This window comes from Quercus suber, unplaced genomic scaffold, assembly GCF_002906115.3.
Source record: "Quercus suber isolate HL8 unplaced genomic scaffold, Cork oak 2.0 scaffold_462, whole genome shotgun sequence".
NCBI classification, from domain to species: domain Eukaryota; kingdom Viridiplantae; phylum Streptophyta; class Magnoliopsida; order Fagales; family Fagaceae; genus Quercus; species Quercus suber.
Genome location: NW_027069913.1, coordinates 449,547 through 471,751, shown reverse-complemented (window position 1 = coordinate 471,751; position 22,205 = coordinate 449,547). Strand labels below are relative to the sequence as shown.

Here is a 22,205-nt window from a genome sequence, read left to right as displayed (position 1 = left end):
GATAATTTTCTTTCCATATGTTAAAAACTCTTATTAACATGTTTTCTTCCTTTTCGATTCCAATTCTAAATGATAAGTTGGAGGATTAGTATCTATGTTGGTTCTACAACCTACCTAGCTCATGCTTATAGACGGTGTTGAATCTGTTGATATTGTAATTTGCTCACCATTGATTTTTGTGAAAATATACTATTTTAGTGAGGCCTAAAAAAAATCCCAAGATCGTATTTTTAATCCAAAAGTAATGGGAATCATATGAATTAAGTGGGTTTGTCCCAATTGAACAATGGATGAACCAAATTCCATGAACCAAAAGCAAAAACATCAAATTCCATCTTAATATAGCCAAATATGCATTTCGCGATATTTTGAGTAAGGTTGACCAGATTTAATTAAGCACAGTTGACCAAAGTTTGATTAAGATTTAGGCCATAAATTTAACTATTGGATCGAGGTAAATCAAGGATATATGAAAAGTAATGAAATTTCCTTCAAAACATTGCACATGGACCAAGATTAATGGACTTACAATGACCTAGCTAGATATCGCAATATCATTGAAAAATTGGCCAAATTGTGGTTAAGAAGGCTAAGAACCAAGTCCGTGAAAATGGAAAGAATAATGAAAAACCCATAATATATGTATAAAATCAGTTTGAGGTGCTCATTTTGCGAGAAAATGTGCAGTGAACCACGCACAAATGATCAAAAAAGTTGGTAGTTTTAAGAAATTAGGCGTACTTTCTATGCTCTAGTTCAAATGGAGTCGCCGGATCTTCTCCGCATTGCCTGAAATTGCTCAGAGAAATTGGAAGAAAGCCAACTTTTGAAATTTCCAGCTTGAACCATTTCAACTTCTTGGCTGAAATAACTCTTTGATTATGGAACCAAATTACACAATGACAAGTTTGGTACCTTTAGAAATCATGTGGTGTAAGCTTTCCAACGATACCAAGAACACTCAAAACAGACTTTGGCAAGCTATTCAACCAAGCGTGAAAATTTTGGAACTCAAAGCAGAAAAATCGTATGAAAACTTGGATCCGTGACTGCCAAGCCAAATCTCAACGACCAGGCTTCGACCATGTATGCACTAAGGGCTGGTATGAGGCTCTCATTTTCTCTTTTTTATTTTAACAACAGCCCCCAGCTTAAATTACACACACACAAAAGGCCCAAATAATGTTATAATCCGTCTAGAAAAGTTCCTAGAGGGATTGGTTTACAAGCTTGATAACTTAGGATTATGTGCAATTTTCATTATTGTTTGCTTAGATGATTTCGTGTTGCTTGATTTTAGTTTCCTTTTGAATAATGCATTGATGTACTAAGCCATGATTCACTATAATATGCCTCGGTCTATTTGTCTTTGAACATTTGATAAACAATTCCATGCTGATCTTTTATAATTTTAAGGCGAAAATATCATTTTGGTCTCTTATATTTTGGGGTCACAGTCAATTTAGTCCATATGTTTTAGTAGCAATTAATTGTGTCTTTGTTATTTTCAACTTGCAGTCAAATTGGCCTCTACCATTAACTTACTAATGAAAAATACTTATGTGAAAAACGGTGTACATCGTTGGCGAACAAGTAGCTAATAAAATAGCAAAAGAATATTTAATTGCTACTTAAAAAGCCACATTAGCAACTTTAAGAATAAAACATTTCTCATTAGGAAAAAAATCAAGCTTTTCTTGCACTTTCTTGTTAGCCAAACACAACCCGTAACACAAAAATCAAACTCAACCCAAAAAATTCATCGGAACCAAATTTTGTAAATCGAGCCAAACTCAGATGCCTCAAAATCGTTACCAATACCTAAAACCCACAACATAAAAGACATTCGTTATCTTGCTTAGACACTCACACCAGCCCAAAACTCAAAATCGTTTTACTTTTCCTCACTAACCTCAATCTCTCTTTCGCTCCCTTATAGGAATCTTACATAATAGATGCACTAAGGGCATAGATTTAGGAAACTGTTTTATGGTAAAAGAAAGATAATTGGCTTTTCTTTTTTTTTTTTTTTGTATATTTACCATAAAAGTAGTATTAAATTTTTTTTAAAATGTTTATTGACAAATATCCTAAGGGCATCCACTAATCAGACTCAATTTTAATTATGAAATAACTTAGGCATGCTACATGATGATTATGATTATATGCATGTTTGAAAGGGTATGGTTAAAGTGGGTTCCAATTAGCTTAACTAGTAAAGTCTCTAATAATTGAATAAGAGATTTAAAGTTTAATCTACGTCTACACCAAAAACCGATTAATGTCTTAATCTGACGATAAAAAGCTATCATTAGGAGCAAACGCTCTAAATTGAAACTCTCTAAAAATAAAAGTACGATTAAAATAGCTCTCTTCATTGGGTATGGTTTCACACTTTTTTTTTTTTCCCCCCCCCAAAAAAATAGATGATTTTCCAATAAGTTTCTTTTCCCAAAATGGGCTTTGTTTCAAAGTTCATTTCTAAAAAAGTGTTTTCTCAAGAGTAAAATGATTAAAAAAAATTTGTGAAAAATATCATGTCCATGTTTGATGATGCTATGATCGTCAGTTGAGTAGATTCGTCCAGATAGGTCAGCACGTACTTTGTCTCTGTACCTGCAAGGTTGTGAAAGGAATCCTTTTTGAGTGGTCACCAGTGTGGTGCCGGCCACGAAGTCTCCAATGGTAAAGTCAGTGAATGGAAGCCAAGAGAGATTCTGAGAACTAGGAAATATCAGTGCTATCGTGTGCATATAAAAAAAAAATGTACCTTGTCTAGGTTTGAAAGGTGTATATATATATATATATATATCTCCCTTGCTTCTAGCCATTGTGACTTTTATTGTGGCTTTAGTGCTTCTTTTGTAACGCCTCTGGGCTCATTAATGTGGATTTTGATGAGGTTCCAATGGTCTGACAGCTAGTTTGTAACTGTCCGAGATATTGAATTCTCCTCTTAATGGCTTACCTTCCTTCATCGACGAGGTTGAAGAGTGGATGATGGTGCTTGACAGGTTCGTCTGGGCAAGGAGGTTCGTTGGGCCTACCGTTTGACACTTATCGCAATGCTTGACGAACTCTTTTGTGTCCCTCTGCATAGTAGGCCAGAGGTAACCTATTCTGATGATCTTACTTACCAGGGATCTTAGGCTTGTATGGTCTTCGCATATTCCTTCATGGATATCCTCCAGGATGTACTAGGCCTTACTTTCATCGATGCACTTCAGGTAAGGCATGAAGAAGCCTCTTTTGTATAGAGCATCGTTCAAGATAGTGAACTTGGCTGCTCTCTTTCTAACTTTCCTAGCCTCCTCGACATCCTGCGGAAGTCGTCCATCTTGAAGAAAAGATAGAATTAGGGTCATCCAGCTGCTTTCACTCTAAATTACGAAGGTGTGGATCTCTTCAATATTGGGATGCTTTTGGACTTCCATCTTCAGATCTAGGCACGTCGATTTTACTTCTAACGATGCCTACTTCACTATCTCATCTGCCCCCATATTCTGGATCCTAAGACCTGTATGAACTCTACCTGATCAAATTCTCGGGCTAGATGCCTCGTTAGCCTCAAGTATTTCTACATCCTCTCCTCTTTTACCTCGTACTCTTCCTTTATTTGTCCTATGACCAGCTTTGAATCATTTTGGAGAAGCAAGTATTTAGCGCCCAAAGCCTTTCCAACCCTTAGTCCTGTTAGTATTGCTTTGTACTCAACTTTGTTGTTGGTGCCAATGAACATTAGCTAAACTTCATACGTAAGCGTATCTCCTTCTAGGGTGATGATAATAACCCTTACTCCGCCCTTCTTTCGGGCTGACGATCCGTCAATTTGGATCGTCCATCTCTCCACTTCGTCCAATGCCCCATCTTCATCCGCAACCGTGAACTCAGCGATAAAATCTGCTAGCACCTACGCTTTGATAGCTATTCTGGGGTGATACTCAATGTCTTACTGGCTAAATTCGATTGCCCATTGGACCATTCTACCTGCAGCCTCAGGCTTGTTCATTGACTTCTTTATGGGTTGATCTGTCATCACCAGGATAGGATTTGCCTAGAAATATAGGTGCAACTTTTGTGAAGCTACAATCAAGGCGAATGCAATCTTCTCGGTCCGTGGGTACTGGATTCAGCTCCTTGGAATGCTTGACTAATATAATAGACCGGGAGTTGTGTTATGTTCTCTTCTCGAATCAAGGCTGCACTCATAACTGTGGCTAATACTATTAAGTATAAATACAGGTCTTCCCTTTCTTTTGCCGAGCTTAGGAGGGTTGGATTGCTCAAGTAGTGTTTAAGCTCCTGGATGGCCTTTTCACACACCTTCGTCCAGGTGAAGGATTGCTTCAGAGTTTTGAAGAAGGGCAGGCACTTGTCAGTTGCCTTAGAGATGAACCTATTAAGTGCTACTATCCTTCCTATTAGTTTCTGGACTTCTTTCACTGTCTTGGGTGATGCCATCTCCAATATAGCTTAAACCTTTTATGGGTTTGCTTCTATCTCCTTCTAGGACATCATGAACCCTAAGAACTTTCCAAATGCTACCCTAAAGGTGCACTTGCTAGGGTTCAACTCCATCTGGTATTGCCTGAGAGTAGCAAATGTCTCTTTGAGGTCGTCTAGGTGTGCAGATTCTTCCTTACTCTTGACGAGCATGTCATCTACATACACCTCCATGTTTCTCCCGATTTGCTTACTGAACATCCTATTCACTAATTTCTGGTAGGTTGCTCCTGCATTTTTTAGTCCGAAGGGCATTACCTTATAGTAGTAGAGCCCTTGGCTTGTGATGAAAGCGGTCTTTTCCTGGACCTCCTCTGACATCTTGATCTAGTTGTATCCCAAGAACGCACTCATGAATGTAAGGAGCTTGTGTCCTATCGTAGAATCCACTAGCTGATCTATTCTTGGCAGGGGAAAACTGCCTTCCAGGCAAGCCTTGCTTAGGTCAGTGAAGTCTAGGACTGTCCAACCCAACTTGAGCAACCCGCCCGAACCCAAACCGAAAACCGCCCGACCGACTACTCCGACGGTCGACGATGGGTCGCCGCCCATAGAACCCGACGTCTTCAAGTCGACTGGCGGGTTTCCTCTCCCAAAACTTGAGCAACCTGACCCGAGCATAGAACCAAAAACTTCCAACAATATTTGGAGTTCTCCGGCGAAAACATACAAAAACAGTCGATATTTGGAGTTCTCTAGTGAAAATATACTTGAAACCCATCAGATCGGACGAGATACGGCGAGATCTGGTCAAGATCTAGTCCAGATTCGACGAGATCCGGCGAGATCTCGTCATGATCTGGCTAGATCGCGACAAATCCAACCAAAATAACGGCACTGGTGATGAAACCCGAAATCGATCGGTACAACCCGAAGCTCGACGCGACCTGAACCGACAAATCCGACTAGCATTCCGGGTCGGTTGTAGGTTTCGTTTTCACCTACCCAACATATTTGGGTCGGGTCTGGGTTGGGCACAAACCCAACCCGGCCCGACCCGTGGACACCTCTAGTGAAGTCTATGCACATCTTCCATTTTCCATTCGCTTTCTTCACCAGGATGACGTTGGCCAACCAGTTCGAATAATAGACCTCGCGAATGAAGTCTGCTACTAGCAGTTTGTTTACTTCATCCATGATTGCCTGGTTTCGTTCAAGAGCAAAAACTTGTTGCCTCTATTGGACAGGCTTCTTCTCGGGATCTACATTCAGCTGGTGTTGGATGACCTCTGTGGATATGCCGAGCATATCCTTGTGACTCCATGCGAAAACATCCAAGTTGCCTTTAAGAAATTGAACTAGTTTCTTCTTCATCTCTTCGCTCAAAGTTATCCCTATTCTTGTAGTCTTCACTGGTTCCTCGTCTACCAATTCCACAATTTCCAAAGCTTCCACCCTCTCTTCCTCTTTCTTCTCAATCATCCACATATAGTTCTCCTTTGCAACTAATACTGTTTGGTAACATTCCTTAGCCAGTACTTGATCTCCCTTGACTTCATCCATTCCCTCCTCTGTCGAGAACTTTACTTTTAGGCAATAGGTGAACGTGACCGCTTTCCAGCAGTTGAGTGTAGGCCTTCCAATTATCACGTTGTATGAGGAGGGACAGTTTACCACTAGGAAGTCGAGTTGGTGAGTCAATTGTCGAGGGCAAGGCCGTGACCGTCAGTGTCACTATGCCTTTGGGATACAATCTATCTCCATTGAAGCTGATGAGAGGGGCCTCAAAGGGCCGCAATCTTTTGGGATCCACCTTTAGCTGTTGAAAAGCAGAAAGATAGATTATGTCCGCAGAGCTATCGTTGTCTATGAGGATTCTCCTGGTGTTGAACCCTTCTATTATGAGCATTATAGTCAGGGGGTCGTCTTGTGGCTGCTTCACTTTTCTGGCATCTTCTTTTGAAAACAGGATGTCCATGTCCGTCCTCCTTTGCTTTAGGGGTGGTATCCTGTGAATGTTGTTTACCTGCCTTTGTTGTAACTTCTTGAGAGATCTGAACAACCCATCTGTGGATGGTCCTCTTGTGATCATCTTTATCTCCCCTATCACTCTCTGTGAACAATGGGGCACGCGGTCCTCGTCCCTCGAAACAACTTCATGTTTGTCCTTGTTATCACCTCTAGATCTGTTGGAGTCCCCTTTCTTCACAAATTATGCAGCTTCCCTTTCCGAATGAGCTCCTCTATCTGCTCCTTCAAGTCTCTATAATCTTCTATGTAATGGCCATGATCCTTGTGGAAATGGCAGTACTTCTTCTTGTCACGCACATTGGGTGACGAGGGTAATAGCCTTGGCTATTTGAGGTAATGCTCATTCTTGATCTGCGTCAAAATTTTGTTAACAGGCATAACTAAAGGGGTAAATTTTACCGTCAGAAGGGTTTTATCGTCTCTTCAATTATTCCCATAAGTGCCCTGATGATCTCCCCTTTCTCTTTTCCTCCCTTCCGATCTTCTCCCTTTCCTTCCCTCTCCTTGGGCTTCTTTTCGTCCCTGATTGCTACTAGGGCATTTTCGGTGTTAATATACTTCTATGCTTTTATGAGCATTTCTGCCATCGTCTGAGGAGGGCTCTTTGCAAACTCTTTAAACTTTAATCTGGCTTTGAAGGTTGTCAGCTGCACCTTGTCATCTGCTTCGTCTACCTCTAATGTTTCCCTGGTGAAACGCTTCACATATGACCTCAAGGTCTCTTTCTCCCCTTGTTTGATGATGAGTGAGCAGGTGGTCCGCTAGCCTTTTCGAGTGTTTTCCATCGACGAAATGGCATAAAAAGGAGTTGCACAACTGCTCAAAGTTGTCAATGGACGACGTTGGTAGCTTGGTGAACCACTCCCATGCTACTCCTTTAAGAGTGGTGGGGAAGGAACGGCATAGTATTTCGTCAGGGGGCTGTTAAAGACCTAGAGTTGTCTAGAAGCTGTTAAGGTGGTCCAGAGGGTCTTTCAGACCATTAAACAACTCGAGCTGTGGGAGACGAAACTTTGAAGGCACTGGGCATTCTAGGACCGCTGTTGTGAATGGCGAGTCTATCCTCCTGACCATCCTATCTAAGCTCCGATCTGTTTTTTCTCTTATTGCACTTCTCAGCTCATCCATTTCCCTTCTCATTTCCCCGAGGAGGTTTGAGTTTGCTCCCTGACAAGTAGATGGTTGTCAGTGGTCATTCCTTCTTTGGCTGTTTCCATCGTCGTTCAAGTTAGTCCTAGAACGATTATCTTTCTAAAGTTGCAACCTCATCTCTTGGTTCTATCTCATAAGCTCCTCCACGCTGGCTGTGAGTGTTTGGATTTGCAGGGCTAATGCTGCAGAATCTTGAGGTGTACTAGACTCCATTTGGACTCTAAATTTGAATGGAACTACACTCTCGAACCTAAGTACGAAAATGTCGTCCCCACAGACGACGGCAAACTGATGAGGCTATGATCGTCAGTCGAGTAAGTTCGTCCAAATAGTTCAACATGTACTTCGTCTCTGTACCTGCAAGGTTGTGAAAGGAATCATCTTTGAGTGGTCACCGATGTGGTGCTAGCCACGGAGTCTCCGATGGTAAAGTCAGTGAATGGAAGCCAAGAGAGATTCTAAGAACTAGGAAATATCAGTGCTACCGTGTGTATATATAAAAAAATGTACCTTGTCTAGGTCTGAAAGGTGTGTATATATATATATATATCTCCCTTGCTTCTAGCTGTTGTGGCTTTTATTGTGGCTTTAGTGCTTCTTTTGTAATGCCTTTGGGCTCATTAATGTGGGTTTTGATGAAGTTCCAACGGTCTGACAGCTAGTCTGTAACTGTTCGAGATATTGAATTCTCTTCTTAATGGCTTACCTTCCTTCGTCCACGAGGTTGAAGAGTGGACAATGGGCTTGATGAGCTCGTCTGGGCAAGGAGGTTCGTTGGGCCTATCAATGTCCATTCTCTTCCATAAATAGAGAAATTTTAGTGTCACAAAAAAATCACAACTTTTACCCGCATTTATCTCATAAATAAATGTTGATAATTCGCTTAAATTTAGTGATTTGTGGCAAAAATTGTGATTTTTTTTTTTTGGGGTAAGCACTATCATTTCTCCCATAAAAAAAAATGTTGATAACTTGCTTAAATTTCCACTTGATAGGGGACGCGCTGCTTTGGACCGCATCTGATTTAATATAAGTACTGTTCTTATCAAAATATAAGCACAACAACTTATGTAATTATCTTCTTGTCAATAATATTATAACTATAAGTACAACCGCCAAGTCCCAAGTCCCAACCCAAACCAAAAACAAACTAACAAACAAAGAAAAGAAAAAAGTTTCGCGCTCTCAAAGCTGGCAGTTAAATCTTCAAGCTTTCAATCTTTTTTTCTGTGCTCTTAAAATCGCTTGATTTTGATCACTAAGAAAATTTTTCTTGATTTCTTCCAGGTATGCTTTCAGAAGCCAAATTTGCTTTTGTTTGCTTCTTTCTTTGGTTTTGCTCAATACCAATCATTTGTTTGCTACAAGTTCACTCGTAGTTTATCAGAATCATGATTTCTTGATTAATTCGCTTAAATTTTTTGTTTTAAAGTTTTTGAGTTCTGCAGGTTGTTTTCTTGATGTTTTTGTCACTTGTTTGAACTTTTTCTTGAATGAATTCGGTGCTAGTTATGGCCAAGAAGGTTCATTTACAATTGTTGATCAGATACCAACCCTTTGTGGCTTTGTTTTGATTGCATTTAGCCTAGTAAAATAATCTGAGGCTTTGTTCTCAGAAAGTCATAACTTTTATTGGCAAGTACTGGTGAACACAATTAGTGCTAGAGCATTGCTCTAACATTTTTAGCTCAATTATTTAGCTGTTCTTTCAGATTCTGAAGCCAAATTTTCCTTTTTTTTACTTTTTTCTTGAATGAATTCGGTGTTAGTTATGGCCAAGAAGGTTCATTTTCAATTGATGAAGACACCAACCCTTTGTTTGATTGCATTAAGCCTAGTAAAATAGTCTCAGGCTTTGGGGTTTTTATTTTCGTTGTGGTTTTGTTCTCAGAAAGTCATAACTTTTATCAGTAAGTGCTGGTGAACAAAATTGGTGTTAAAGCATTGCACTAACGTTTAGCTTATTTAGTTGTTCTTTTAGGCAATAATAGGTCTTGAATGTCTTTATTTGATAGTAATCTCAAAGGGTTAATTTGGCCCGTTTTGGTTTATGCACGAGTACATAACCAAGAACTATATACTCAGTTTAGTTTCTGAAAAAACGAAGGAAAAGAAAGATATTGACCACCCTTTTTAAAGTGATAATGAAAACAAATCTTTTTGAAGTGGAAATCTTTACATGCGCCAATTAACAACCCTTCCACAAAAAACCAAATCGAGAAAGATATTCATATTCCTTTGAAAAAAATCCTGTATGGTTCAAAACCACAATATGATCAACTAAGCTGTTTCGAAAAAGTATCTTTCAAATCTGCAATTATTCTGGTGATGATACTAATGTAGAGATGTGTTTAGAAATTAAGACAGTCCCTAAATTTTCTACTTGCTCTAGAAAGAATTGAATCCTTTGTTTGGTGACCAAAAAAATGAAGGATTGTATACAGTATGGATCTTTTGCCTTTTGTTGTTTGTTTTCTGATCAAAGACTTGAATTGTTAATTATTTTATTTCCCATGTTTCTACAGCCAAACCGTGACTAACATTTCGTTTTTTTATAGATAATTGATCCCAAATAAGATAAAACCTTAACAGAGGGCTCTGTTTGAATCAGATTGAATATTTTTTACTTTAATTGGTTCATTATTTGTGCTTGATAAGAACTATATCCTTCATCTGTTTGCTAAGGAAGTAGTGGAAAAAGAATTCCTTTCTCTTTTGCTTTTTCATCTTTCTGTTTTTTACCTTAAATTTTTTTAAGCACCATAATGGAGCCAGATTTTACTTTTTAAAGACATGGTGTTCAAACAGATTTGTACTTTATTTGTGGAAATCACCTATTCATTTGGTGGTACTAGGAGGTTTTTGAGGCAAAAAATGGGCTTTTTGGGAATGTCCACAATAAATGAAGAGCTTGTCTTCTTAGTCTTGCAGTTTTTGAAAGAGCGAGGTTATAATGAAACTGCACATACGTATGCTCTCTCTCTCTCTCTCTCTCACAAACACATGCACACAACTGTGTTCACACCCTCATCAAAAACTCAGCAAATTGTTTGTTGTTTAATGTATAGACTTGAGCGTGAAAGTGGATTTTACTTCGACATGAAATATTTGGAGGATATGGTGCTTAGGGGGAAATGGGACGAGACTGAGAGGTATCTTTCTGGTTTCACACATTTCAGCTGCAATACTATCTCCAATGTTTGTTTATGGATCAGGGCGCAGGAATATTTTGAGGCAATTGAAAAGTAAGCTTGACATATTCGTCCCCTTTTTTTTTGGTTCTTATATGCTATGTTCGGAAGCTTGTGTCTACATGAAGTTTGTTGATGCTTTTACAGCGATGATAGTGACAAGGCTTCAGGTATCCTCATGAACAATTTGAAAGTTCTTGCCTCGCGTCGTAAGGGCCTATTTGAGTCAATGGAACAGCTTTTTAAATCTGAAAATAAAAAGTATGACTTAATCACTAGCTTTGATTTTAGATTTGGTGACTATAGATGCTCAGATTAGTTTTATCTCGTTGTGCTGCTATGACAGGGAACATATATTGTATTCTCAATATAAGGGTACAGAGGTTGGAAGGATACTGACGATGGATCATGTCAAGGAAGATATTGAGTCAGATTCTCTTCTCAGTGGCAAACTGAAGTTTCCTATCAACCAAAGTTACAGGTTATTCAATCTCATTATACAAAGGTAATATTTACTAATACACTTTTTAAACATTTGATATGGGGGAAAAATGGAAATTGGATTAAAATTTAAAAGTGACTTATTTTTATAGATAATTTGGATAGACCTGTTCAGCTTCTTGAATACCTGAATGCTCTTCATAACTTATTTTTATAGTTTATGGTTCATTGAGAGAGAACTGATTTTAGTATGTGAATTAACAGCTGGAAATGGCAGCATCGACATTGTATACATCCAAATCCAATTATAAATACCCTTTTTGTGGATCATGTTTGTCAACCACAATACAACTTGTCAATCGCCCAACCAGCTGTGAAGAAATCAATTGTAAGATCTGTACAGAAAGCTGAAATTTTTCCCTAAGTATTCCTCGTTTATTACTGCTAGATTCTTGTATAGTTCTGACCAGAACAGCTGGATTTTCTTTATAGTCTTTTTGTTCTTCTAAGAATACTCAAAATTTTTATGTTTTAGTCTTTTAAAGCCACACACACACACACACATATATATACAGGATTGAACTCTTGCATTTTGCTTCTGGATAAGGTTTGAACACTGAGATGTGACTTTTAAGTTCGTATTTATGTATGTTTGTGTAGGCAACATCACTTGTCACTTATCCTGGCCAAAGTCACATCTCAGTGCCCATACCAGATGACATTCCCAAGACTCTTGCAAGGACACTGAACGAGGAATCATCTCCAATGAGCATGGATTTTCATCCTATTTTGCAAACTCTTCTGCTAGGTTTACTTATACGAAATTTTATTTCCAATTGTGATACTCTGCACGTATGGTGTATTTGAGCAAACTGTCTTCTAAGAAGGAATCTATTTACATGGAGTACTTGCTTTTCCAGTTGGAACATGTGCTGGAAGCATAGGGCTGTGGAATGTACGTTCTGGGAAAAAATTGCTTTCAGTAAATTTTAAGGTTTTGGATATTGGAGCGTGCTCAACAACATTCAAGGTGTGTTCCTTTCCAGACTATGATATTGTAATAGCAAATTGTTATCATGATCTAAAATCTGAATTGATGTCAACTATATTTAGGAAGCTCTACTGGAAAATCCACTCGTTTCTGTCAGTCGTATCATGTGGAGTCCTGATGGTTTGTTCTTTGGTAAGTGCATGGATGTTGGAATGCTCCAGTGGTACTGACAGCCACTGATTTTTTTTTTTTTTTCCTTTTTGATAATTTCAAGCATCGTTACTGTTTGTTTGATCAGGGGTTGCATTTTCAAAGCATATTCTGCAAGTATTTTCTCATTCTGGTGGACAAAAAGTGTGGCTGAAATTGGAGGTTATTTTATAACAAAAAAGAAAAGTGGTCTACTCATGAGCTACTTGGTTTAAATATTTATTTTAAATCTAATACATAATTTTCCTCTTTTAGACTGATGCTCATGTTGGTAGGGTAAATGATCTCGCATTCACTGTCCATCACAGTCAACTGTTGGTCATAACCTGTGGAAGTGACAATAAAACTAAGGTTGGTTCATTATGCCAGATTTTATATATATATATATATATACTTATATCTTATAGAGAGACTGACATGTTCATTACTATCTGTGTAAGGTGTGGGATGTGCATGATGGTACCAATGTTTTTACTATTGGTGATCGTGGTGCTGCTGTTTATTCTGTCTGTCCTCATACCAAGAAAGTTTTTCATGTAAGGTTTTACTGATTGTGGTAATATGATTTTTTTTTTTTTTAAATGTATTTTTGGTTTCTTGCCAATTATGTAACTCTGATTGTGCTTTAATGCCTTAGTATGTCTACTCGACATTCGTGGATGGCAAAATGAAGGGATGGCTATATGATAATAATAATAAATTTGTGATAGCTGTATTTGATTATGATACGCCTGGTCTTGGATGCACAAAACTGGCTTACAGTACTGATGGTCAAAGGTTTGATCTGTTAGAGTTTCCCTTTCACTGAACTATTTTGTGTGCAATTCATATTTTTAGGGGAAATTAATGTTGCTGTCGTGGAATACTTTGCTAGGTTGTTTTCATGCGGGACCAATATAAATGGACAGTCCTTCCTTGTTGAATGGGATGAAAGTGAAGGAACGATAAAGAGAACTTACCACGGCCTTACTCAAAATTCCTTGTCTGTTGTGCATTTTGATATAATCAAGAACCAGTTTTTGGCAGCCGGTGACAATCACATTATTAAATTTTGGGATATGGACAAAGTTGAGCTTTTGGGAACTATTGATGTGAAGGGAGGCCTGCCTGTAAGTTTCTCACTAGTGTACTAAATTGATTTTTAGATGTTAACTCATTTAAAGGGACGTTGATGATGGAAGTCTTGGTTATCTGCTGTGTTTTTATAGTTAAAAGTTTTAGTGATAGTTTTAAATTTTTTAAAAAAATAAGTGAGTTCTGGCCCCAAGGGAGAGGGTATAAGAGATTTGAACAAGTGAACTCCACTTCTTGAGGCATGGTCCCAACCAATTGTTCTACCCCTTGGGGTTATTAAGTCTAATTAAATGTGCTAAACAAGAATACTGGTGATCTAAACTGTTCTACATCTCATCTGAGATTTAGGAAAAACCACGTATTCGCTTCAACAAGGAGGGAACATTATTGGCTATTTCAGCAAATGAAAACAGAATCAAGATCTTGGCAACGGATTGTGGTCTTCAGTTGTTGCAAACTCCTGAAAATGGTGCTGGAGTGCCTCTCAGGTTCTCTCTTAAACTCCTGAAAAAATACTACACGTGCCTACAATAGTATGAAAAAACTTTACTATCATGAGACTTTCGGTTAAGATGTTTGCTTGTTGCTCTTCAGTCTTCATAAATGAAGATTTGACAATGCCATCATTTAGCTTCTCCTTGATGAAATGTATGTCAAACTCAACATGTTTAGTTGTATCATGTCGTAGAGGATTGTGAGCAATATTAATACTTGTCTTCTTGTCACTATATAATCTCAAAGTTTCTAGCATGTTAAACTCCAATTCTTTCAATTTCATCTACACCCAAAGAAGTTAACATACCATGACCCATTACATAAAATTCAGCCTCTGCATTGGACTTGGTCACAACTGCCTGTTATAGTAACCTGAGGTAGATCTTTTATGACTAATAGAACCTGCCCAATTTGCATTTGTATAGAATTCTACTGATAAGTAGTCGTGATTAGAGCAACATCCATATGAGATATTGTAGACTACATCCATGTAAGATCTTTGACGAATAGCTTATTTTAAATGTCGAAGAATACGATAAACAACATCCATAATTCCATATGAGATACTTAAGGCATGTATGAACTGGCTAACCACACTAACAAAATAAGCAATATTTGAGCCTGTGTGAGACAGATAAATCAATCTCCCAAGTAAGTGTTGATATCTCCCTTTATCAACCAATACACCCTCTAGATCTTCATATAGTGTACGATTTTGCTCTAGTGGGATATCACAGGCCTTACAGCCTAGTATTCCTATTTTTCCTATAAGATTAAGGTCATAATTCAATTGGAATATAAACAGACCCTGCTTGAACCTTGCTACTTCAATAACTAGAAAATATTTCAATTCTCTAATGTCCTTTATTTCAATTCACTAGCTCAATATCCTTTCAATCATTTATTTAGTATCATCGCCTGTTAATACTACATCATCGATTTAAATAGCAAGAGCTGTCATTAACCAAATTCAATTCATTGATATATTGAATTTTGGTTTACACAAAACAAAACATATTGGATTATAGCTTTATTGATAGAACTCAGGGCTTTACTGTAGTTTTGTAATCATGTTTAGTTGTGTGCTAGGTGAACCTTAGACAAAAACTTAAATCTCATGTCCTTTAGAGATTAGGACGGTTTACCACTCTCAAGAGTGATCTAGAGAATAGAAATGTGCCCATATGCGGAGTGCATTCAAGCCATTTGTTTTCTTATAAATAAATGTACCGAGTTTGATAATGTCTATTAAATGTATGCACTTGGGAACACTATATTATTTTTCTTTTTTCTTTACATATCGTATTTAAATTTTACAGTTTATTTTGTTTATCAATTCAGAATATATTGTAAAATTATTGGTTCTCATTATAAACATTTAATCCAACTTATTCCACATAATTCTTTAGTAAATGTTTTTCTTAAAACACATTCCAGGTGAAAATTTTCATTTCATCATACTACTAGCTTTTTAACTCCTAAATGTTTCGTTCCCCTCCCAACTATCGAAATTATCAACAACAAAAATAATGTCAATTTTTTTGTGATTTCTAGTTGCAATATTTTATTTCCTTAAATTTATTATCAACTCAAATAATTGTAAATGGTAGATCTTAACTCTTAATATGTTTACGACTGACCTATGACCTTGAACCAGACACTAATCATTTATTTTGATGTGCAGTTACATTGTTTACCCGCTTGCTATACCTGCATATCCACAAAATCCAACCCAGTTATACAGATGGCCGAGTTAAGGAGATAGGGAAAGGAAGAGAAGGAAACGTGACTAGTACTAAATTGAGTATATTCTTAGCCACCTTTCTTTCTACTCTCTTTCTTGACCAAATATTAAAACATACCTAAAGAATGTACTTGTGTAGATGGACTTGCATACACTTACTAGTTAGCTATGATCCCCAGATAATATACCAGCTGTGAAACCTGGGCATTTATAACTATAGAATGTATAGATATTAAGCATTGATGAGTATGTCCATCATCTTATAGTTCTTTGCTTTCTTTCACAGATCAATTGCATGGTATTGCCTTGAGACACTTGTAGCTTAATTGTATCTGTTATATTTTCCTAAATAATGGACTCATTTTATCTTTATAATATCCACTTGAAAGTACTAATATTTAAAACCGACACCTTAGTTTAAATTTTTTATTAAAAAAAAAAATACTAAAGGTACTATAAATTTTACTACACAAAACTTACAAACTTACTACATAAATTTTACTTATACAACTGTTTGATAGTAACAAAGACATCTACGTATGAAACTCTTGATGGAATACTAGGGACCAAATGAACTGATAGAAGACTTTTGATGGATTTGGACCATCCACAACCATTCCTTGATCCAAGGACCAGCACCACCACCTTGGTTGTCTCAGATTCTTATCTTGCAACACCCTACTAAATACTAATCGAAGTTATGATAACATTGATGGTACAAGCAGATTATCATAATTGAGCTACACTAGCTCCCATCATCATTTAGCTACACTAAGTTCCTATTATCATTTCCGCCCACACTGTCATCATACCATCACAATCTAAAAAATCAGTCTACTTTCATGGCAATAGCCAGAGCAAATCAAACATCATGCATGCCCCATTATTAATTTGAGCCCAAGTGGACTGCCACCTCAATGAGAATATATAAAGAAAATAAATAAAAATAACAGGCTAACTCAATGCATCAAGTGCTACAAAAGACAGAACTCAGTAGGCAGAGTGATCCGTTATTAGTATTAAACATATAAACAGGGAAAAGAGTACCATCAATCAGCAGTTCTTGCAAGTGATTAAGTTAAATATTACAGCCAATTTAAAGAAATTAAATTTCTGAATATATAGTAAGTTGGCAACAATTAAGCTTCAAGCATCCACCTTCCCTGCTGCAGATGCATAACTTACACTACTGTCTCTCGTACTTTTGCATTGACTTGACTGTTCATACCGTAGAAATTTGATCTTTATCTTTGTTGAGCAGTTCCTCAGCATCTGATGAATTCGATAGATAGTAAAATATTAGAACTTGTTTGTTGCAGTGAAGTGAAAGAAGTAAAACATTAATTGCAACAAATACATACAGACAAAGAAACCATGAATATAAAACAAAGATCAAGAAAATTTACTCTTGGCTATATAGGAAAATCAGTTGAACTCTCTAACAAGATGATCAAACATTTCAGAATACCAAAAAAAAAAAAAAAATTCCCACTAAAAATGTTTTCAAGGATCATTCATCAATCCATTTGGAAACTTCTCAAAAAAATTGATGCACTTACATGGAGGAAAACACTAATGGGATGGCGTCCACAAATGGTGTTGTCATATTCCGACAGATATTGTTTGAATGCATCTGGATCTCCTGTTTCAATTATATCCATGCCCATCCTATCCAAGGCCTCAATAGATTTGTATATGGCCCCATGTTTCTTGTCATAATGCATGTAATTGAACCTGACACGGATAGACAAGTCAAGATATGTAAAGATAATTACATGCAATTTAACTGATGAAGCAGGCTAAAGGAAAATCAGCTCTAACTTCATGCTCGTATTCATTAAGCATGTCTGTTAGATGAGAGCCAGTACAATACGTGCCCAGAAAATAATATCTAAATAAAATGTACCCCTCTTCTGTTTTCATTATTTCAAAAAACAAATTTAACATTAACTCTAACATTCATATTATAAATTAAGAACACATATAATAAATGAACAACCTCACTTCAATGAGGCATTTTACAAGAGTCAAACTAATTATCTCACTGGTACAACAATGCCAATATAATGATGCAATGGTAAATCCCAGATATGAGCTACACTGGCAACAAGCATTTGAACACTTGATTGCATAAAAGAATAAGGTGAGGCAGAATTGTGAAAAAAGGTTCACACAGCCTGTTGAGTTGAGATTCTTAAATAACATTTCCTCGCAAGGCAGTGAGAGAGAGAGAGAGTGATTGAGAGAGAGAGAGAGAGAGAGAGTGAACAAGGCCCAAGATATGTTTCTCAAAAAAATAAATAAAAACCATGATATACACATGACATTCATCATAAAAGTGTGTGTGTGCATGCAGATTTATATGCATGTCTAAGGCCTAAGGGTAGCAATTCAAGAAGTAACTAAATCAAAAACATTGACTCACAAACTATCATGTAGGCTAAAGGAGCAAATATGTTAGTAAACTTGTGAACAAAACATACCGAGAACCCCAATGACAAAAATCAGAGGACACAGAGAAGAAATTATTTGGATCGTCCACATATTTGGCAAGCAACTGTCCATACAGGGCTTCATTTTCAGCATTAAGAGCACCGACCAAAATAGGTACAACTTTTACCGGGTGCCTGTGGGTATCACCTAAAGTGAGCTTCAAGAAAGAAGATTGGAAAATAGAAGTTATATATATATATATATATATTATAATGATGAATTTACCCCTCAAATACTTTAGCAAGATATGGCAAGTGCATTTCCATGCTATGTTCGGCTTCATCAACACGAATATCCATCAGTTCAAATTTTCCAGTAGCTTTTAGCTCCTCAATGACTGATAGATGAAAACAAATATTCATTTCATAAAACAAAAATCATAAATGAATGACAAGAATATGATAATGAAAGGATAAAATTCAAACAAAATTGAACTATTCAAAAACTCATTAAACGAAGTGTGAGTGTGTGTGTGTGTGTGTGTGTGTGTTGGCTACAAGGGGTAACTCCCCCAAATTTAAAAATGAGCATAAGAATACCTTCCAAATCAATAGGTAGGTCCCCAATGGGTGTCTTGTAAACTGTGGCTGTTGAAAGAGCACATTTTGGTGTGTAATAGTGGTGAGATGGACCGAGAAGAAATACCCGAGAACTGAAACTCTAAATAACCTCATATTAGCAACTAAATGGGCAGAAAACTAATTAGCCTTTTTGAATAATAATCATAGTGTATAATTAATGATTACACGATCTCTCAACTTGTTAAGATACAGGTTTTTAGACAGGTTGTGAACATTAATGTTATGTACAGCTAAAGCAAAACAATAGGAGAAAAGAGAGGAAGGGGATGAGCAAGAAGAAAGCACACATGTTTGTCGGATCAATGTTTCCAAATGCATAGGCGGCAGCTTGACCTGAATATGAGTAACCTGCATGCCTGTGGGTCCAGTATTACAAAAATAGTTATGAAATACAATAGGAAATGTTATTAATTTTTTATAAACACAGCATCAGAGGTCCATAATAACTTACGGAGCAATCACACCTCGTACATCAGAAGATTTGCTCAGGCCAGATGCCCCCAGCCATCCTTCAAGCTCTTCTGCTAATTTTTTTAGCTGAGAAAGGGAAAGAAATAATATCAGACGCACTTTCCAGATCATTTATAAAAATGTTTGATATCGTCCAGCACATACAAGAATGCATTTGTGCTCCTTTATGATGAACATGAATAACTTTCAGAACATGTGTGTAATGTAATGAATAAACTTTTAGAGCATATTTAAACTTATGTAAAGGTAAATGCATGCAAAAAATATTCTTCGTAGTGTAATATTTCAACATCTACTAATCTATGTTTCTGCATACGCAACAGTAGAAAAGCATTCATTTTGTCATGGTTAGCTGCTGCATACAAATTATCAAAATTATTTACACAGGATTCTTTTAAATTTCCTTTTCAAAAAAAAAAAAAAAAAAAATAATATTCTTCGTAGTGTAATATTTCAACATCTACTAATCTATGTTTCTGCATACGCAACAGTAGAAAAGCATTCATTTTGTCATGGTTAGCTGCTGCATACAAATTATCAAAATTATTTACACAGGATTCTTTTAAATTTCCTTTTCAAAAAAAAAAAAAAAAAAATCAATAGTTGCTGGAGGAAGGATTTGAACCCTAGACATCCCAATTGGAAACACTAGAAAATGCTAGTTGAGCTTCAAGGCTCTTGGCACACAAGATTCTTTTAATGATAATATCAAGAGGTTCAATACAATAAAGTGAAATTATCTACTGTGAGATGAAGTGTTCAACTGTAAGATCATTTTAATGGCAAATAAAGCCATTGAGCTGTTTACCAACAAAAAAAGAAAAAGAAAAAGAGCCATTGAGCTCCATCTCAAACGACACCTCATTCCCTTGTAAGAGTAAGGTGTAGGGTGAGGTTGTGGGTTCAAAGCGCACCAAGCAGGTGTGCAAGTTAGCTAAAATAAGAAATAGAAATAAATAAACAATGGAGGCTACCATGCATTTACATATATAATGCAAATTAACATTAATTTTCCTGAATTCAGTCCTATAGTTTACATCAACGATGTTTACAGCTGAATTACATGCACCCAAAAAATATAAAATAAAAAGTAGGGAAATTTCACATTCTTATCAATAAGACAGTACTTCTAACACTAGTGTTGCAATGAATCGTTACCACTTTATGCTTTCTGGGTCTCTTCCACTTAAGCTAATAGATTGCTAGGATGGGTTTCTTCAATAGCTGGAGCTCATTGTTGCTAGAATTTTAAAATACTCATGAAAAATATATTGCAATGACCTCTTTGAAAGTTTATTAACATTAAACTGTAAAGTCAGCAGTCAACTTGAAATTTTTGTCTGAAAAGCATGAATAGAGATAATCTTCTTTTTCACTCAAATTTTCTCGAATCAAACATAGCTTTGCAATTTCGAACCAAACCACCAGACCCCTTTCAAAAACCCTTAAATTCAACACTCAAAAACCCTCTTCAACCAAATCAAAATTTTCCTAACAAGGCTCTCCACTCTATTAGTTCCCAGTCAAACCCACCAAAATATATATATATATATTTTTTCAATAAATCAATCCCAAATTCAACGACATTACAGTATAACCCCAAAACCCAGTAGTAATCTTCCAATGCAAATAACAACAATACACAAATCAGAGCACAATCAAACTAATAGACCTCTATGCATGCAAAAGAAAAACAAAAGAACAAACAAACAAACAGGAAAAAAATAAAAATAAAAATAAAAATAAAACGCAACTTTTTGTGTTTGGTTTTGTTTGGGGAGGATAATGAAAATTGGGGCTTACGATTGTCAGTGTACCATGAACCAGCATGAGATGCTCTCCTCACTTTCTCCATGTTTGATGATGTCGATGAAGATGATGATAAAAAAAAACAAAAACAATTTGGGACCTGATGGGAAAAAACTCAAAACCCTGAATTTCTTATATATATATTGAGAGAGAATATAATGGAATAGTAGTAGAAGTATAATTGATTGAGAAGACTGGAAAAGAGAGAGAACTAGAAAGGGAAGGAGTGTACAAGACAGCAACAATGAAAGGAAAGCTCACTTTGATTCGATTTCTATTCAACTTGAGCAAACCCACTTTGTTTTTTTTTCTCTCTCTTTTGGGTTATTATCTCCTGCGATTATTTTGCAGAGACTGGACGTTTTCCGTGTTTTTCTCTTGTCCGTTTGATTATGTTAGCTCGCCTATATCTCACAAATGAATAGCTCTTTTTTAAAATTAAATAAAATAAAAAAGTTATAATATGATAAAGTTTAGGCACACAATAAAATCCCAAAATATTCACAACACCCTTGTTTGAGTTGTGGTGGGACAATTCCTCTAAAAGAAAAAGAGTTGTGGGGAATCTCTATATTATGTTTATGGTTAATATATTATTTTGATTTTTAATCTTTATAAATAAATAAAAAGTTCATCCCTAAACGTTAAAAAAAATATTATTTTTATCCTTAAATTATTTTAAAATTTTGTTTTTTGTCCCTATTTTTGTAGCTTGAGACGAAAAAAGTTTTTTTTTTTTATAATAAATTTAAGGACAAAAAACAAATTTTTGATAAAATTTAGAAACCAAAATAATATTTTATCCTATTTTTATAGTTTACCTCATTTTATTTAACTTTTGATGAGCAAACAACTTAACTTATTGTGAAATTTTGTTATGCCCATTAGCAGTGTCCATGGGTTGGGCAAGTCGAGTTTGTGCTTAACCCGCAACCAACCCTTAAGAAATCAGGTAGGTAGGTGCCCAACCCGCAACCGACCCGTTAAGAGGGTTGAGTTTCGCGGATCAGTTTGCCGTCGAGTGGCATTGGTTTCTAGTGAAGTCGAAACCCAACAGAAAACACCGAAAAACGACCAAA

At 36.5% G+C, this 22,205-nt stretch overlaps 2 protein-coding genes across 3 annotated transcripts; one reads left to right on the top strand and one right to left on the bottom strand.

Moving 5' to 3' along the window:
• The first annotated feature begins 677 nt into the window (after positions 1-677).
• On the top strand, positions 678-16,156 carry LOC111985608 (protein TPR3). Of its 2 annotated transcripts, none has more exons than XM_065762536.1 (16): positions 678-1,103; positions 10,482-10,595; positions 10,695-10,871; positions 10,965-11,078; positions 11,164-11,322; positions 11,523-11,646; positions 11,919-12,066; positions 12,179-12,288; positions 12,372-12,441; positions 12,548-12,621; positions 12,715-12,810; positions 12,900-12,995; positions 13,097-13,236; positions 13,334-13,568; positions 13,882-14,021; positions 15,713-16,156. In XM_065762536.1, exons 1-16 carry the CDS (start codon positions 1,030-1,032, stop codon positions 15,783-15,785), a joined length of 1,944 nt encoding a protein of 647 aa, XP_065618608.1. In that variant the 5' UTR covers positions 678-1,029; the 3' UTR covers positions 15,786-16,156. The 2 variants fall into 2 exon arrangements, with proteins under 2 accessions (XP_065618608.1, XP_023873033.2); XM_024017265.2 differs by lacking the exon at positions 678-1,103 and adding an exon at positions 8,648-8,913.
• A 606-nt stretch (positions 16,157-16,762) lies between these two features.
• LOC111985619 (uncharacterized) lies at positions 16,763-21,381 on the bottom strand. The gene is made up of 9 exons (XM_065762538.1): positions 21,121-21,381; positions 20,370-20,371; positions 19,298-19,383; positions 19,134-19,202; positions 18,805-18,917; positions 18,491-18,602; positions 18,256-18,399; positions 17,332-17,506; positions 16,763-17,044 (listed from the first exon to the last, which is right to left on the bottom strand). Exons 1-9 carry the CDS (start codon positions 21,170-21,172, stop codon positions 16,919-16,921), a joined length of 879 nt encoding a protein of 292 aa, XP_065618610.1. The 5' UTR covers positions 21,173-21,381; the 3' UTR covers positions 16,763-16,918.
• Positions 21,382-22,205: the final 824 nt, after the last annotated feature.